Below are 19170 nucleotides of genomic sequence, written 5' to 3' on the forward strand. Positions count from 1 at the left end.
CCACATCTGTTTGGTAGGGGAGCTGAGCCACCGAGTGGAAGAGAAGGAGTCTCTGATTTCACAGCTGACCAAAAGCAAGCAGGCCCTCACCCAGCAGCTGGAGGAGCTTAAGAGGCAAATGGAAGAAGAAACCAAGGTAAAGGTATAGAGTCAGATTGAACCTGAGAAGCCAGACTATATGACCACTTCACCCGTGAAGCTGGTCGGAGCAGTGCTACATCAAGAAATCTGCTGCAGCTGGGCACGGTGACTCACACCTGTAATCCCAGCACTTTGGGAGGCCAAGGCAGGTGGATCACGAGATCAGGAGTTCAAGACCAGCCTGGCCAAGATGGCGAAACCCCGTCTCTACTAAAAATACAAAAAAAATTAGCTGGGTGTACTGGCAGGTGCCCGTAATCCCAGCTACTCGGGAGGCTGAGGCAGACAATTCCTTGAACCCAGGGGGCGGAGGTGGCAGTGAGCTGAGATCACGCCACTGCACTCCAGCCTGGAAGACAGAGCGAGACTCCATTAAAGAAAGAAAGAAAGAAACCTGTTGCTTCTCCTGTCTGCCTTGCAGCATGGTGGGAACCTGTCCTTTAAGGTTAGAGGACCTTGGCACTGGATCTCCTTCTTCAGGAATAGAAAACCATACCTATGGTGGTCCATCCCCTGGCCTCCTCTGTCCCCCGCAGGGTGGTCTGAGAAACTCCCTTCTCCAGCCAGGGCACCTCCTCCCCATCACTGCACACACTTGATCATTCTGCCCAGCAATTCATCCTGGCCACCTGAAATCCCCCTCCTCTTTCTTCTTCATTATTCCTGATGTGTCACCTCCTATACCACCTGATTTTAAGCTCCCCTCCTCCAAGAAGGCTCCATGGTTTTGGAAGCACCCTTGAGACAGTTGCATAAACATGAACATCATCACCTTCTTGATTTCAATGTCTAGATATTGTGTTTATAATACATGTCTCCCCACAGATCTATAAACTCATGGAGGGCAAGAATAGTTTGTCCCCACTGTACCTACTGTGCCTAGCAGAACAGTGCACACAGTAGGTACTTGGTGCTGCCAATTCATATTCAAGTATCAGAATAGGGGACTAAGAGTCCAAAAAACTGCATGAATGGAATTCCGAGGTTGCTGTACACTGGCTAAGACTTATAGGGCAATCTTTTGGAATTTTCCCAAGCTCCACCTTTTTCTTCTGAAAAAGGACAAGTGCCATATTTGTCTCCCATCTTTCTGTTATATGGTAAAGATCTTTGGTAGATGAGGGGAAGGGGGAAGTGGTGAGAACCCAAGCCTGAACAAGTACTGAGAAGGGCCACTGCAGGAGCAGGCTGTCCTTTGGCAAGAATACAGCAACAGCTGAGTTTTCCTTCTTAGGCAAAGTGTGTCATTTATTGCCTTTTTTTTTTTTTTTTTTTTTTTTTGAGATGGAGTTTCACTCTTGTTGCTCAGGCTGGAGTGCAATGGCGCGATCTTGGCTCACGACAACCTCTGCCTCCTGGGTTCAAGTGATTCTCCTGCCTCAGCCTCCCAAGTAGCTGGGATTACATGCATGTGCCACCATGCCTGGTTTTGTATTTTTAGTAGTGACAGGGTTTCTCCATGTTGATCAGGCTGGTCTCAAACTCCTGACCTCAGGTGATCCGCCCATCTCGGCCTCCCAAACTGCTAGGATTACAGGCATGAGCCACCACGCTTGGTCTACTGCATTTTTAAAAAGATGAAAATGTACAAATTACTGAAGTGGGCTGACAGAACTCTCTCTTTGATGGTGGCACCAGAGGGCGTCTTGTGGCCATTATAGTCGGAGCTAAACTGTTGCCCTTACATCCCTCCAATGGGAGGGAGTGAGGGACGGAGGCCTCTAGGCATGTCTTCTCTGCCTAGGAGGAGGAAGTCCAGCCGTGGAAACAGCGAAGCTCACATCAGCAATCCCCAGTGTGGGGACATAGCCCAGTGGTGACATCAGAAGATGCTTTCAGGCTTCTCCTGGTCACAGCATTCCATACCATTGCATCAAGTAGTGAGAAAATTATTCCCTTTTTAATTGTTCCAATCCTTCTGATTATATCAAGGAAAAGGCCTCAGTGTGAACCATACTTCCTTAGCATTTGCTTATTTACCCTATTAAGAAATAGAGGGTAGACCCCAGGCATGGAGTCCCAGCAGGCAACAGTACCTAGCTAGACATGATAACATTGCTTTATTTCCATTGCGCTTATGGTTACCTTCTGTTTATGGCAAATGTCAATGGTTTTCCACTTACTTTCCTGTGACAGTTTACTCTTTTGTTAAATATATTTAAATATAATTAAGGAGTCCACTTGAAAAAAAATTAAATAAACCAGGTGATATGCTGATAGGGCAAAATTGGTGAAGACAGCATAGGGATAATTCAAGTTGGGGGAAAGTGATTTAAATGAAAATACCTGAACTTGGAAAAGGGTCAAATGTTTTTGCAATTTGTCACTGCTGTCATTCCCAGGCCAAGAACGCCATGGCGCACGCCCTGCAGTCCTCCCGCCACGACTGTGACCTGCTGCGGGAACAGTATGAGGAGGAGCAGGAAGCCAAGGCCGAGCTGCAGAGGGCGCTGTCCAAGGCCAACAGTGAGGTTGCCCAGTGGAGGACCAAATACGAGACGGACGCCATCCAGCGCACAGAGGAGCTAGAGGAGGCCAAGTAGGGGCTCCAGGGTGGCAATAGCAGAGGGGGCCCAAGGACACAAGCCAAGGGACCAGGAGTCTTCCTATCTTGAGAGATTCTTTCCTGCCCACGCCTTTGTGGTTTCTGAAACATTCGGATTGTACCCCCCACCCTCTGGGGGTCTCCCTGTCCTTCTTCTCGGGAACTGTCCGTTCCACCTAGCTCCCTGGAGGTGCTCCTTAGGGACCTGCTTTGCCACCAAGCATTTTGAGAATCTCTCGGTGACACTTGGATCCTCCCCACTCACCAAATCCTAGGTCTTGGTCTCATCAAACACCAGTCCCTTCCACGCTATTCATTTCTCTTCCCATCTGACAGTTACCTTCTGAAATATTCCACCTTTGCGAAGGGGGAAAAAAAAATCTGGTTTTCATAGGAGAAAACTGGCCCAGAGGCTCCAGGAAGCAGAGGAGAACACAGAGACGGCGAACTCCAAGTGCGCATCGTTGGAGAAAACCAAGCAGAGGCTGCAGGGAGAGGTGGACGATCTGATGCGGGATCTGGAGCGCTCCCACACCGCCTGTGCCACACTGGACAAGAAGCAGAGGAACTTCGACAAGGTCCTTCCCCAGCCGCTTTCTTTGTGAAGATGGCATGAGGATAATTCAAGTTGGGGAAATGCTATTTACATGAAAATACCTGAATTTGGAAAAGGGACAAATGTTTTGCAGTGGCAGTGGTGAAAACAACAGTTTCACGCTTAGATGTGTGAGATACCTGCATATCCTAGAAGGCCCCCGGTTGGAGCATCATTTCCCAGTTTCAGGGACTTGAGGTGTCTTCTTGACTACTGTGACAGTCCCTCCAAAGGCAATTTTATTTTTAGTGAAAGCTAATTCCGTTCCATTGAGATTATAATGTCTGTGAGAATGCAGCAGAGGGTCTGCAGGGATATCACAGTTTGGGGTCCCTGATCTAGAACAGTGCTCCTCCTCCTTCTTCAGTCCCTAAGGATGGAAGGGCAAAACGTTGGTGTTACTGACAGCCCTTGTTTGCATGAACTCTTCTGAGTCACCCCTGCTTTCTGCTTCTCCCATGTCCCTTTGTCATCTCCCAGGTCCTTGCAGAGTGGAAGCAAAAGCTGGACGAAAGCCAGGCTGAGTTGGAAGCTGCTCAGAAGGAGTCCAGGTCACTCAGCACTGAACTCTTCAAGATGAGGAATGCCTATGAGGAGGTGGTGGACCAGTTAGAGACACTGAGGCGGGAGAACAAAAATCTGCAAGGTGAGCTGTCTCCACCACCGGTGTGTGCTATGTCCCCGTCTCCTCCTGCCAACCCCTTCCCCATTTGGCCACAGCCATCTCCAGACACCTCCTTCCCACTGCCCCACACGATCCTCACCCATCATGCCTCACATTGACTCAGTTTGCCCCAAGGCCCAAACCTTTTTAATGTAAGACACGGCAACAGCTAAGTCTCATTTTTGAGAACTGAAGGAACAGTGGGTTGCTGAGCCCACTGCTCCGTTAGAGAAGACCCTTCAGTGATTCTGTCTCTAGGTGGCTTTGTATTCTTGCACATGCCACTGAATCCCTTAGGACCTCAGATTTCTGCTCTACAAAATCAGAAGACCACACCCAACACTTTCCAAAGCCCCTTCTGGTTCTGCAGACTATGATTCTATGCATTTTCCCCACAGCTGTTTTCTCTGGTCTTCTCTATGACCGTTTTGTATATGGTACTTTTGAAGTTTTAAGTTTCTATTCTTTACTTGTGGTTCCTGTCTGCCTAGTGCAGGTGAGGCAACACATCCCTGTCTTGCCAACACCTCATCTGAACGGCTGCCCTGTATTCTCTCCTGTATAAATGTCATGAATGAATCGCCCATCCCTGAATTGCCTGGCAAATGCCTATACTATAAACTGGAGCCTGTTGAAACAGCCTAAATCAAGCCTGTCCTTTGCAGAAGAGATTTCCGACTTAACTGAGCAGATTGCAGAAACTGGCAAGAATCTTCAGGAAGCGGAAAAGACCAAGAAGCTAGTGGAGCAGGAAAAGTCAGATCTGCAGGTCGCCTTAGAAGAAGTGGAGGTAAGTGTCTGGGATATGACATTCAGAAATTCAGGAGGACAGGGAACTTAAAGAGGCTGCCCTTCACCACCCCATGGGGCCCTTCCTGCCAGGAGACCCTGAGTCTCCACTGGGAGTAACATTCAGCCATCCCAGGGGCTGAAACATCCACGGGCTGCTACTTTATCTCCTAGGCGTTCTCTGGCACAGTTCCCCTTTGAAAATAAATAAATGTGTTCATTATGTTCTTCAATGTCTTCCTCTCAGGAAGCAGAAAATCAATCACCTAACATCCTGAGAGCAGTGCAGAATCTCTCAGTTATGTTTAACATAGAGGCACAGACAATCATTTTTGGCTATCAAGAATCCTGTATAATCCAAACACACCCAGCGTCTCCCAATGCAGTAATCGGTGGTGGCCAGGATGGCTGGTGGTTTCTAGGGAAATACGAACCGACACAGGATAACAGGAGAGCAGTTGCCCTGTCATTTAAGAGAATAGGTTGACCCCTGATTTATGGTCACTATTATAATAGATACCCACAATAAAATTTTCACTAATTAAGAAAGATACTCTATCTCAAGTCATAAAATAATTTGTTCATGAGCGATGCAAAGTTTTAGTCCCAGTTTCATCACTATTAGGGATATTTGGGAGCAAGCCAAATACTCAGACCTCTCTGAATATTGTTCTCTTCATCTATAAAATGGGTATAAGAATACCTATTTGCAGCCGGGCGTGGTGACTCACAACTGTAATCCTAGTACTTTGGGAGGCCGAGGCAGGCAGATAACCTGGAAGGTCAGGAGTTCGAGACCAGCCTAGGCAACATGGTGAAACCCTGTCTTTACCAAAAATATGAAAATTAGCCAGGCACAGTCGTGGGCACCTGTAATCCCAACTACTTGGGAGGCTGAGGCAGGAGAATCGCTTGAACCCAGGGGGTGGAGGTTGCAGTGAGCCAAGATTGTGCCACTGCACTCCAGCCTGGGCAACAGAGTGAGACTCTGTACAAAAAAAAAATACAAAACCTATTTGGGCTCTGGGCACCATGGCTCACACCTGTAATCCCAACACTTTAGGAGGCCAAGGACAGAGGATCACTGGAGCCCAGGAGTTCAGGACCAGCCTGGGCAACACAGACCCTGTCTCTACCAAAAAAAAAGAAAATTTAAATTTAATTTTTTTAAACAAACGCATACCCATTTGATCGTATGGGGATGAAAATACCCATTCATGAAGGTGGATGTCCACGGCACTCTCAATCACTCCTTTGCTTTCGTCAGGGTTCCTTGGAACACGAGGAGAGCAAGATCTTGCGCGTGCAGCTAGAGCTGAGCCAGGTGAAATCCGAGCTAGACCGCAAGGTCATTGAGAAGGATGAAGAAATCGAGCAGCTAAAAAGAAACAGCCAGCGGGCAGCAGAGGCCCTGCAGAGCGTGCTGGATGCTGAAATCCGCAGCCGGAACGACGCCCTGAGGCTAAAGAAGAAGATGGAGGGAGACCTCAATGAGATGGAGATTCAGCTGGGCCACTCCAACCGCCAGATGGCAGAGACCCAGAAGCACCTGCGCACGGTCCAGGGCCAGCTCAAGGTGAGCACGGTGGCCGCCTCTGCGTACCTGGACGGGCCCCAGCCTGCCAAGCTGCTCTGGCCTCACTCTGGGTCTCCCCTGCAGGACTCCCAGCTGCACCTCGATGACGCCCTGAGGAGCAATGAGGACCTCAAGGAGCAGCTGGCCATCGTGGAGCGCAGGAATGGCCTCCTGCTGGAGGAGCTGGAGGAAATGAAGGTGGCCCTGGAACAGACGGAGCGGACCCGCAGGCTGTCAGAGCAGGAGCTGCTGGACGCCAGCGACCGCGTGCAGCTCCTGCACTCCCAGGTGCGTCGGCCCTCACTCCTCCGCTGAAGGTCCACCCTGGGGCAGATAGCGCCTCCTGCACCCCGCAGCTGCTTCCGCTATCCCTCCGCTCAGGGCCCACGCCATGGGAAGGAGCACCCGGTTTCTCCCAGACTAGTGGTCAAGACAAATTTTCTTTTAAGCTTGCTTCTTGGAATAACTGACTCTTGATTGACAGATTTCTGAGCTTTCTCTCATCCAAACATTAAACATCTTGCACGTTGTGGGGAAATCAGAACAACGAAGGATTAATTATTACGTAAGGCACCTGGAAGTACTATTTAAGTGGAAACCCTAGAATATTAAGATTTTATTTCAAAATAATTATTTTTGACCCGGCTCAGCGCCACACCTATACTCCCAGCACTTTGGGAGGCCAAGGTGGGAGGTTTGCTTTAGCCCAGGAGTTGAAGCTGCAATGAACTATCATCATGCCACTGCACTCCAGCCTGGGCAACAGAGGGAGACCCTGCCAAAAAAATAAACAAACAAACAACAACAACAAAAACACAAAATAATTATTTTTATAAAAGTTTTTAAAACTCCTTTGTTTAAAAAAATAGAAAAAACAAGTAAATACATGGAAGAAAAAAGTCAAGCATATTATTAACATTCTGGGGGTCTCTCATTCTTAGGCCCATTGTGAATTATATAAATATTATATTTTTGCCTCTAATCCCAGGAATTTGGGATTGTTTGATCTCAGGAGTCTGAGACCAGCGTGGGCAATATGGCAAAACCTTGTCTCTACAAAAAAAAAAAAAAAAAAGTTTTAATTAAAAATAAATACATATATATATAGTAAAAGTATGAGCAATCTTTTGCAACCTCTTTTTTGAATTTAACAATCATGAACATATTTTGACATCTTTTTTTTTTTTTTTTGAGACAGAGCAGTGTCTCATTCTGTCGCCAGGCTGGAGTGCAGTGGTGCGATCTCAGTTCACTGCAATCTCTGCCTCCTGGGTTCAAGCGATTCTCCTGCCTCAGCCTCCTGAGTAGCTGGGATTACAGGTGCTCGTCACCACACCCAGCTAATTTTTGTATTTTTGTAGAGACGGGGTTTCACCATGTTGGCCAGGATTGTCTCGATCTCCTGACTTCAGGTGATCTGCCCGCCTCAGCCTCCCAAAGCGCTGGGATTACAGGCATGAGCCACTGTGCCCAGCTTCGACATCTTTAAATAGTCTTCTATATGATTTTTGATGACAGAAAAGTAGGCTATTCTACTTGTATATTACGGCCCTTTCATTTAATCAGTCTTCTGTGGTTATTTTAGATTGTTCTCAATAAAAATTTTACTTTTAGAAAGACTATTTTGATGAACTTCCTCATAACTAAATTTTCATATACTTCTATGATTACTAGAATCTTAATATTTCTAAAAGTAAATAAATTTCTAAAAATGAAATTTCAAGGTCCAAACAGCAAAGGTATTTGTAATACAAATTGTTCTTTAACAAGGTTGTCCCAATTTTTATTTCCATTGGGGAAACGTGTGAGAGTTCTCTTCTACAAATTCTCAAATATTCTAGCTCTTATTTTAAAAATCTTCACCAATTTTATTGCTGAAACATACCTCACTGAGTTTTTAGTATTTTTTTTATTGCTAATGAGATGGAACATTTTATCACATTTGTTGGCCATTTGAATTTCTTCTAGTATTTTACCCATTTGTAGTTTTTGCCCTTTTTTTAATTGATTTGCCTTATTTATATGTTAAGAAAGGGAATATTTTCTTCTGTAATGTACATTGCAAATGTTTTCCAGTTTGTCGTCACCCCTTACAATTCTATTTATGGCATATTTTGATTATTTAAATTATTTTTCATTTCATATAGTATGTCTATCATCATTTCCTTGTTCCAAGACTTTTTACTGAATAATCTATCCATCCTCAAATATTTGAAATTCTACTTTTATCATTTACTGAATTCTTTCATGTACAATTCTTGGGTCTGTTTCAGGACTTTCTGTTCAGTTAAGAATAAAGAAAGAATGTACAGTACTGTACCCAGCAGGTCACCCACATGAAAAATAAGAAATGGAACAGGATCACAATTTACTTCCTTCCCCAGCCAACCCTCTCCCAATTTTTTTAAGCGCCCCAAGAGAACCCACACCCCTGATATCTAATTCTTCTTGTAGAATACAAGCCTGATAAATACCAAGAAAAAACTGGAGGCTGACATAGCTCAGTGCCAGGCAGAGGTGGAGAACTCGATCCAGGAGTCCAGGAACGCAGAGGAGAAGGCCAAGAAGGCCATCACGGATGTGAGCTCTGTTCTTCCTTTTCAGAGATGGGGTTTGGAACTGAGAAAGGGGGGCCTCTGAGCCAGGGCGTGGCAAGTATGTTTCATCTCTTATGACAACAATCGGTTAGTGGTGGCTTCCCAGACAGATGTAATGAGGTACAGTCTCAGCAGTGGCAAAGTGGGAGGGGAGGCTGTGGGGAATCAGCAATGACTGGCCCCAGTCAGACAGGGGAGGCTCAGCACCATGATCCCAGCCCTCGCCTCTTCTGCAAGCTCTGGGTAGGGATGGGCGGACAGGGCCTCTGATGTGTCCTGTGAACTTAACCAGGCTGCCATGATGGCTGAGGAGCTAAAGAAGGAACAGGACACCAGCGCCCACCTGGAGCGGATGAAGAAGAACCTGGAGCAGACGGTGAAGGACCTGCAGCACCGTCTAGATGAGGCTGAACAACTGGCGCTGAAGGGCGGGAAGAAGCAGATCCAGAAACTGGAGAACCGGGTAGAGTTTTTGAGAGGACTGTTACTCTGAAAGTGACAGCCTCGGACAGAACCACAGTCCAGAAACTGAGATGGTGGGAAAAGGCCACTGAATGAATAGATTGCAAATTCAGTTTCAGGACTGCTTGAAAAATTCCCTGTGAGCCTCATTTCTCACCTCTTTCTGTTTCACCTGTTCCTATGCCCCAAAACACACACACACACACACACACACACACACGCACACACACATCTATTTTGGTATGCTCACATCTCAGTAAATGTAATAGAATGATGTATGTTAATGTTCACATTCCGTTTGCTATGTAGATTCAGATGCACACACATACATGGAGAAAGCTATTAACATACTCTACAGTCATAAAATTACTCATTTTGATGCATTTACATTTTGGACCAAGCTTCACTTTGATCAACACGGCCTATCCTACATAAAATCTGCAGTTTCCGTTTTCTCCCAGTCTCAGGTTTCCTTCCCTCCCCAGCTTTTCTCATCTGTCAGTGCAGGCTGCAATTCTGGCACAGGTATGTCTCTTGCTCCAGCCCCAAAAGAGGGTGATCGGGGCTTCTTCCTTTAGCTTGATGCACCAGAAAAGTTCAACCCCCCGACACCTGGACATCCTGCTCTTTCTTTATCTGGGAGCGTATCCTGCAGTTATTGTTCAGTTTCTTTGCTGACTGTTCCCTTTGTTTCCTGTCTCCCTCGCTTTTCCTGTTAGACCCATGTGGTTTATTTCAATCATTTTAAAATGGGCTGCACTAGCGGTTGACATTTTGGAGGAGGGCTCTGCAGAGGAGGCTGTTCGAATGTCTCTTGTCCCAGGGAGACAGGAAATGAAAGAGAGGGAGGAAAGGAGGATGAGGAGGAGGAAAAGAGAAGGAGACAACTTTTCCCAGCAGGAAAGCCTCCAAATACTGTCATTCTTTATGCAAACCACCCGAGGATATCCTCCCCAGGCACATGGTCCCATTAAATGTGAAAGGATTTTTTTTTAGGGGGGTGCTAAAAACAACAAGGCCATAGACTTTTTGAATAACAAAAGTAAACACCAGGGAAGTTAGAACTTCCCCCAAAATTCTTTAATGTTTATTTTCAATTATCCCCAGTCCTATTCCACTACAATGAGTTTAGGCCTGTTCTTCTCATGGATCCCTCCTATGGGAAAAGGATTAGATCTCATGACACCTTCTGCCATACTTTGATTCCTGGGTTGGCGGGGAGCCCTCGGCCACCCTCCCCCTCCCATGGTGAGGCACCTTGACTGTCCTCCCATCCCCTGCCCGGTTATGTGACTTCCATAAACCTTACAGAAGCCTAGAAAGAATTCCCAGGAAAACAAATGTTTTGTAGAACCTGATGGAAGACATTTCCTGGGTCCAGGAGGTAGAGGGTGGGGAGGTTTTGGGAACAGCACCCAGAGTAAGCCCGTCCGATTGGTAGTTTTCAAGGCTGATCTAGTGAGTCTCCAAGCCCAGAGTCGCCCCTGCTCTGCAGCCACTAGGATTCCCAGTGGAGTGGAGCATGCAGCTGGCTGCTGCCCCTCCCTGGCTTCAATCTCTGGATTGTGGAGTTGGGACCACAGTTGGTGACTTATGTCCTCAGTGGCTGCCCTTTCCCCTCGAGACTTCAAGAAAGGCAGAAGCAACTATGAAATTAACAACACCTGTGTAGTGCTTTGTCATTCTAACAATACTTTCACATACTTTCATTTGATCTCCACATTTGAGGTAGGCTGGGCAGGAAATATTATCTCCATCCTAAATATACAGAAACTCATGCTCAGTGGTGGCGACTGACTTGCTTTGGGTCTATCAAGTGGGCCTGGAGAGTGCTTTGACTACTCCTGGCCCAGGTTCTCTTCGTGATCCCTGCTGCCTTACTTGATCTGTAAGTTCAAGTTACTTGATCTGCTGTAAGTTCAATGAACAGTTGGGCAGGTTTCACCTGCAAGGACAAGTCAGGTTAGCTTTTGCTGCCCTTGCCAAACGACCTGGCTCCACAAAAGGGAGCATCTAAGCAAATCCTGACCCACCAGCTATGCTCTGTGCACCTGAGGCTGCCTCTGCCCAGTAAGGGCATCTTATTCTCACTTGCTCAAAGCACCTGCATTGTCAATAAAATGTGGCTCCTGAGACCTAGGAGGAGACATCTTGGCAAAATCCCATTAGGGGATCTTTTTTTGTTCTAACTTTAAGTTCTGGGGTACATGTGCAGAACGTGCGGGTTTATTACATAGGTATAAACGTGCTATGTTGGTTTGCTGCACCCATCAACCCATCATTTACATTAGGTATTACTCCTAATGCTATCCCTCCCCTAGCCCCCTGCCCCCTGACAGGTCCCAGTGTATAATCTTCCCTTTACTGTGACCATGTGTTCTCATTGTTCAACTCCCACTTATGAGTGAGAATATGTGGTGTTTGGTTTTCTGTTCCTGTGTTAGTTTGCTGAGAATGATGGTTTCCAGCTTCATCCATGTCCCTGAAAAGGACATGAACTCATCCTTTTTTATGGCTGCATAGTATTCCATGGTGTATATGTGCCATATTTTCTTTATCCAGTCTATCATTTATGGGCATTTGGGTTGGTTCCAAGGCTTTGCTATTGTGAACGGTGCCTCAGTAAACATATATGTGCATGTGTCTTCATAGAATGATTTATAATCCTTTGGGAATATACCCAATATTGGGATTACTGGGTCAAATGGTATTTCTAGTTCTACATCCTTGAGGAATTGCCACACTGTCTTCCACAATGGTTGAACTAATTTACACTCCCACCAACAGTGTAAAAGTGTTCCTATTTCTCCACATCATCTCCAGCATCTGTTGTTTTCCTGACTTTTTAATGACCATTAGGGGATCTTGAGTTCACTCTAGAATGATTGGCCCATGAGTCCATGAGAGAAGCCTGGGAGAGGAGATTTGAATTCTGTGTTCCTTTCATCCTACTCAGGTGCGGGAGCTGGAAAATGAGCTTGATGTGGAACAGAAGAGGGGAGCTGAAGCCCTGAAGGGAGCCCACAAGTACGAACGCAAAGTCAAGGAGATGACTTACCAGGTAGAGGTCCCAAAAACCTCCTCAGTGAATGCTGTATGGACCAAGCCCCATCAGAAGTGGCCATAGGTTTGCGGGCCCCTGCCACGTGTACTCTGTTTGCAGGCTGAGGAGGACCGCAAGAATATCCTCAGGCTCCAGGACCTGGTGGACAAGCTGCAGGCCAAAGTGAAGTCTTACAAGAGGCAGGCTGAGGAGGCGGTAAGCACAGGAGGTCCCCAGCAGTGCCCACAGACAGACAGTCCCTGGGGCATCCTGGGTGTCCCCGCCATCCTGGTTGGTAAAGTCCCCTGAGCCTCAGGCCTGAGTTTGTATTTGCAGGCTATAAACACAGAGACAACTGCCCTCTTCCTCTCCTGGTCCATGTTAAGCCTTCACGACCTTCACCATCTCTGTGCCCTCTTGCCTCACCCTACTTGGCCAGCCCCCTCCATCCCCTTCATCCTGCCCACCGTGACTCACTTGACACCCCCTAGAGCATGTTAGCCTACTCTGCTGGCGTTGGATCACCCTGACTCTCCCGAACCACCCCAGTCTACCCTCAAAGCCATTCCTGCTCCCATGACCTGACCTGAGATACCTCATCCTAATTCCCACCATCCCACCACAGCCCACCCTCCTAGGCATCTCCAGCCTTCCTCAGCCCTCCCTAACTCCCTCCACTCCATCCCATCCTTTTTCATCCACCCTTTGATCAAATAGGTGAAATCAATAGGAAAGAAATGGAATGGGCTAAAATCAGTGTTTCCCAAAGTGTCTTCTGAGGACACTGGTTCTGAGGGATGTTAATAGCAGGAAGGTGGGGCTGCCATGGGGAGGAGCTTATCCTTTTATAGAAAAGAAATCATTTGGGAAAATCTGAGTTAAACAAAGTTACCCTGGTTGCTTTACTTCAAGGATATCTCAGATTTTGTAGATGTTGTAGAGTTTGATATGTCATCAACTCTACAAAGTGAAGGAAGGGTTCCAGAATATACCATTTCTCACTCTTCATTGACTTTGGAACCTTCTTATTGTATGCAGAGCATCCCTCAGGGCTACTGTTCTGAGGACCAAAATTTAGGGGAGTCTGCCCTGGACAAATGACTGAGCTTCTCCCATTGCTCTTTTTCCTCCCTTCCCTGGAGCCTGGTTGGTTCAATCCTGACCTCAGGGAAGCAGATTTGAACTGGTGCAATATTGAGAGCAATTCACGCACATGGGATGAGTACAGTCCCAGCAGGATCGGCAGGCTAGAGGGTGCCCAGGAGGACATTTTAGTCAGGAATCCTTGACATTCCCCCAAATAGACCAGTACAGTGGCCTGGCCTTGACAGATGGTGCTGGGCAGAGGCACAGGACGAGGGAGACTTGGGCCATTGGTCTCTATACCTTCAGGTGCCTTGGGAGAGCTCTGGACTTAGGTCTCCCCCGAAGATCTCTATGGAGCAGATACCATATAGAAGAGATTCAAGGGAACATGTGGAGGTCCTAGAAGGGACAGTAGCACCTGCAAGGTGATCCGAGGCAGTACACATGGTCGTGAGCTGGGAGCCTTGTCCTCACACCCTGGAGAAAGCTTACCTGCCCTCTCTGCCATCAGGGAATCCAGGGCCCTGGTTGCTTAACTCCTCAGAGGCCTTCAGAGACAGGGCACCTCATAATCAGACTGAGAGGCTCTATAGCCTCATACCCCCTCTGTCTCCTGTGCAGGAGGAGCAGGCCAACACGCAGCTGTCCAGATGCCGGAGAGTCCAGCATGAGCTAGAGGAGGCCGCGGAGAGGGCAGACATCGCTGAGTCCCAGGTCAACAAGCTGAGGGCCAAGAGCCGAGACGTGGGCAGCCAGGTAAGAGCAGGTACCTGAGATATAGGGGCCAGCTAAGAACAGATATTGAATATGGGGGCCAGGTAAGAGCGAATGCCTGAGTGTGGGAGGCCAGATAAGGGCAGGTACCTGAGATGTGGGGACCAGGTAAGAGCAGGTACCTGAGATGTAGGGGGCCAGGGAAGAGCAAGTACCTGAGTATGGCTTCTTCCCAAGAAATCCCAAGCCCCGGGGGAGTCCCATGGACCACCCAGGGAGAGCTTGGAAGATGACTGTTGATCCTCTCCTTCCTGCTGCTGGTTGCACACTCCCAAATGCTACTGTTTGAGCAAAGACTCCTGTGGTTCCAGGCTCTTGAAAGAATGAGCAGTGAGGCACGACACTGTCATCCCTGTCTGTCCCTGTTGCTACAGATGCTGCCCATGAAGCCCCTGTTTTGCAGGGCATTTGTCCTGTCGCCAGTAGCTAGATTGATTTGCTTTTACAATGTTCAAAGGGAAACAATGCCATTCCTTAATATTCCTCTGAAGTTCCAGATTTTCCAGCTGCTTCACTTCAAGATGATGTTCAGTCTCCCATTTAGTTGACTCATTTCCTATGTACAATTATTTTTTCTCCCACAGAAGATGGAAGAATGAGGCTCACCTGATGCTCGTTGCCATGGGACACCTCCGAGAGAGTGGAGGGAAAATGTGTGAGAAATAAATTCTCCTAAATACTCGGATTCCCGGCTCTGCTGTGTTTATTATCATGGTCCATTCCTCTTCTATGAAGCTGATATTTAGATTCTTGCTGCTCTATCGTAAATATAAAATAAGGAATGTGAAAGTGGAGGATCTTTGCTCCAAGTAGAAAACATGGAAATCCAACCCATGGCCAGGTAAATCACTAGCTTCCACAAACATTTAAAAATAAAGACCCTATATCACTCTACATCTCTCAGAATAGCTATTATCAGAAAGATGAAAGTGTTGGTGAGGACGTGGAGAAAAGGGAACTCTTGTGCACTGCTGGTGGGAATGCAAATTGGTACAACCTAATAGCAGTTTTTCAAAAACTTAAAAATGGAACTACCATATGATCCAGCCATTCCACTACTGGGCATATATCCAAAGGAAATTGAATCAGGATCTTGAAGAAATATCTACACTTCCATGTTTATTGCATCACTCTTCACAATAGCCACAATGTGGAAACAAACTAAATGTCCATCAATGGATAAATGGATAAAGAAAATGTGTATATACGTATATATATGTATATATATATACACGTATATATCTCGTATATATGTATATATATACACGTATATATCTCGTATATACGTATATATGTATATATCTCGTATATATGTATATATCACCACAATGTGCATATATATGCAAATGTACATATATATGCAAATTTGAATATATATATTCATATACTATTGGGAATACTATTGGGCCATAAAAAAGAAGGAAATCCTGCAATTTGTGACAACATAGGTGAACTTGGGGGACATTATGCTAAGTGAAATAAGCCAGATGCAGAAAGACAAACACTGAATGACCTCACTTCTATGTGGAATCTAAGATAGTCAAACTCAGAGGCAAAGAGTAGAATAATGGTTGCCAGAGGCTGGGAGTAGGAGGAAGTGGGAAGATGTTTATCAAAGGGTACACATTTTCAGTTATACAAGATGAATACATTCTGGAGATCTACAGCACCAGGCCTATCTATAGTTAATAATGTATGCATGTATTAAAACATCAATTTGTGTACCTTAAATATATACAATTCCTTTTGTCAATTATACTTCAATAAAGCTGAAAACATCCAAAAGGAAGGAAGAAGAGAAGGAAGGAAAGAAAAGAAAGATTCTTTCAGATAACTGTAGTACATTTTCCTCCTAGGAACTCATAATTCTTGCAATTTACTTCCTCATTTTCTCTCTGAATTTACAGATAGGGACACTGGGGCCCAGATGGATTAAGCACTGTGACTATAGTTGTCTAGGGCAGAGTGGAAATTACACCCTGGAGATCCTAGACTTGCAGGCTGCCAAGCAACTCTGCTTTTCCATCCCATCCCTTTTAAAGGCTTTGTCGTATAATTCTCTCATGCCCACCCACAGTTCCCCTTAACATCTGAGAAGGTAGTAGGTACTGTCAAACTCATTCACTCCTAGGAAGACAGATGCTTTAGAAAAGGTTGGATAGGGGCTCAGGTACCACCTTGCTCCTCCTTCCAGCTAGGATAACTCCTCCCCACCTGCATGGAGCCTCCTCAGGGTGTTCAGGGCCAAAAGGAAAAGGGAGCAGCTGGGTCCAAAGAGATGTTAACTTTCCAAGTCCAGGACGAGACTGGACCCAGGCACCATTCTCCCTCCCCAATGGGAAAGAAAACTACTGCTAGTTTCACATCTCTCTCTCGGATCTTAAGGATCTCATCCATTCTGATTATGTTGATTTGCTTACCCTGAAGGGGCACAGTAAAATGGAATAAGGACACTTATGGGTGGATTAGGAGCCAAGTCTAAATGTGAGCCTCATCCTGACCACTTAATAGCTGTAGCTGTGTGGCCTTGGGTTGATCACATATATTCTCTGAACCTGAGTTTCCTCATTGGTCAAACTGACCTGTGTGGACAGAAGCACAGGCTTTAGGTTCTGGCAAACCTAGATGGAATCCCAGTGCTGTCACATACCAACTGTGTGGTCATGGGCAAGTTATTCTCATTGCTTAGTCTCAATTTCCTTATTCTGTAAGGTGTAGATAGCAATAAAAATCATAGCTTTGCCAGGAGGGATGAGGCGGTTGGGGTGACAGCAAGAGGCACACGGTTTCTTTTGGGAAAACGGATGTTCTAAAATTGATTGTGGTGGTGGCAGCATAACTGTGAATATATTAAAGGCCATTCAATTTTACACTTTAAACAGATAAATTGTATGGTGTATGATTACATCTTAATAAAACTGTTTTAAAAATTCATAGCTTCTATTACCTGATAGTAAGTACTGGCTTACTATGTACCAGGCACTGAGATAAGTACACTATTCTTTAACATCTTAGATTATTCCTTCTCTCTGGCCTTCTAGATTCTCCTTTTCATCTCATCACCAGCCCACCCCAAATGCCTTTGACACAGTGGGGTTGGAAATTGAGGAGGATTGGCAGCAGCGGTGGCAGCAGAAAATGATTCTGAGGTCACCTTCCTCTAACTTCACCACTACCATTATTATGACTGTCATCATCACCACCATCATCATCATCATCACCGTCATCATTATCACCATCATCACCTTCATCACTATTAAAATCACCACCATCACTATCACCACTATCACCATCATCACCATCACCATCACCATCTTCTCAAGATCACCATCATCATCATCATCATCACCGCCACCTTCTCAAGATCACCATCATCACCATCATCATCACCACCACCACCACCTTCTCAAGATCACCATCACCATCATCATCATCACCACCACCACCATCATCATCATCACCACCACCTTCTCAAGATCACCACCATCACCATCATCACCACCACCACCACCTTCTCAAGATCACCATCACCATCATCATCATCACCACCACCATCACCATCATCACCACCACCATCACCATCATCACCACCACCACCACCTTCTCAAGATCACCATCACCATCATCATCATCACCACCACCATCACCATCATCACCATCACCATCATCATTGCTGAAAGTGTCCACTGAAATGATCTTTTCAATTGCCTCAATCTTCACAGTCAAAAAAATCCAAAGTCAGGAGGGAGAATAATATTATTTCGAACACACAGAACAACATTGTATGATGCTAAGTTGTCACAGGCCCATTTTTCTCTTTTCCATTCCATCCTCCCAACAAGCCTATTAGAAGACCAAGCAAGTGTAATACCCTCATTTTCTGGAGATGATGCAGACAAGTTATGACTTGCCCAGTGTTTGAGGAGGAGATAAGATTGCAGCTCTTCAGTCTCACTTTGGTGGCTTTTCCCTCTGCAAGGACAGGTGGTCAGGATCCTGAGTCCTAACCTGTCAGGGTCCCAATTATGCTACCACTCACTAGCTTTGAGACCCTGGGCAAGTTACTTCATGACTTTAAGGCTCTGTTTCCCCAGATGTGAAATAGAGTGTAACAGTTTACTTTATAGGGTTGTTTTGAGAAGCAAATAAGAATACGCAAGAAGCACAGGTGGTATAGAGTGGGTCACACCGTACGCACTCTGATAACCTGTTATCGTGATGCGGAGGGTTGAGACCTGGCCCCAGGAGGTAGGTGGAGTACAAGACAGGGATTCAGTTGGACAACAGTCTGGGGTTTTGGCTGTGTCTCTAAGGGGTTTTCTCTGGTTTGAGAAGTTAACATATGGAGTTGGGGGTCATTTTTCAAATCCTGTGGATTCACTTCTCCCTGACACGCCAACAAAACCAAATCTGAATTCCATCTCCTCAAGAACTCCCAGTTCAGTGGCGGCTCTCTAGGATTAAGATACCCCCAAGAAGCTATGCACTTACCTGGCTCCCATATCCCAGCTTCTGACCCCCAGATCTCTGAGTCAGAAGAGAAAGAACCTTCCTATATCCTTCACAGTACATAACAGAGTCTTACACTTCATCAGAACTCTGATTATTGAAGGAATGAATTAATGAATGAATAAGAGAGACACCAGGTACACCCTGATGGTAAGTAACTAAAGATACATATCTTTTTTCTTTTCTGGGGACTAGAAGAAAGAGAAGAGAGTGAAGCTGAGGTTTGTGTGCTGAGTTTTCTTTCCCAGCCTGTATATGTCAAATTTCATCTGGCAGCCAGAAACCAGTCTTAAGCCCTCAGGCTGAGCTGGGTACCTCTGGACCCTCCTACTCTCTTGCAAAATGGAAAAGGAGGTAGAGGGGACCTTGCCTTGGGTCTTCCACACCAT

General features: G+C 46.1%; 1 protein-coding gene and 1 long non-coding RNA gene across 2 annotated transcripts in view; one reads left to right on the forward strand and one right to left on the reverse strand.

Moving 5' to 3' along the window:
- Nucleotides 1-14957, forward strand: part of MYH13 (myosin heavy chain 13) — a 63265-nt gene extending 48308 nt beyond the window's left edge. Inside the window, exons 27-38 of the mRNA XM_055102259.2 lie at nt 18-136; nt 2484-2680; nt 3081-3264; nt 3762-3927; nt 4611-4735; nt 6002-6598; nt 8765-8890; nt 9200-9370; nt 12326-12430; nt 12533-12628; nt 14120-14254; nt 14857-14957. Of these exons, the coding sequence (XP_054958234.2) occupies nt 18-136; nt 2484-2680; nt 3081-3264; nt 3762-3927; nt 4611-4735; nt 6002-6598; nt 8765-8890; nt 9200-9370; nt 12326-12430; nt 12533-12628; nt 14120-14254; nt 14857-14871 (2036 nt within the window). The 3' untranslated portion in view covers nt 14872-14957. The remainder of the gene's footprint in view (nt 1-17; nt 137-2483; nt 2681-3080; nt 3265-3761; nt 3928-4610; nt 4736-6001; nt 6599-8764; nt 8891-9199; nt 9371-12325; nt 12431-12532; nt 12629-14119; nt 14255-14856) is intronic.
- LOC117976546 (uncharacterized) overlaps nt 1-19170 on the reverse strand; it is a 113967-nt gene that overhangs the window by 90353 nt on the left and 4444 nt on the right. The window lies entirely within an intron of this gene.

The sequence above is a fragment of the Pan paniscus genome, chromosome 19 (genome assembly GCF_029289425.2).
Source record: "Pan paniscus chromosome 19, NHGRI_mPanPan1-v2.0_pri, whole genome shotgun sequence".
Taxonomy (NCBI): domain Eukaryota; kingdom Metazoa; phylum Chordata; class Mammalia; order Primates; family Hominidae; genus Pan; species Pan paniscus.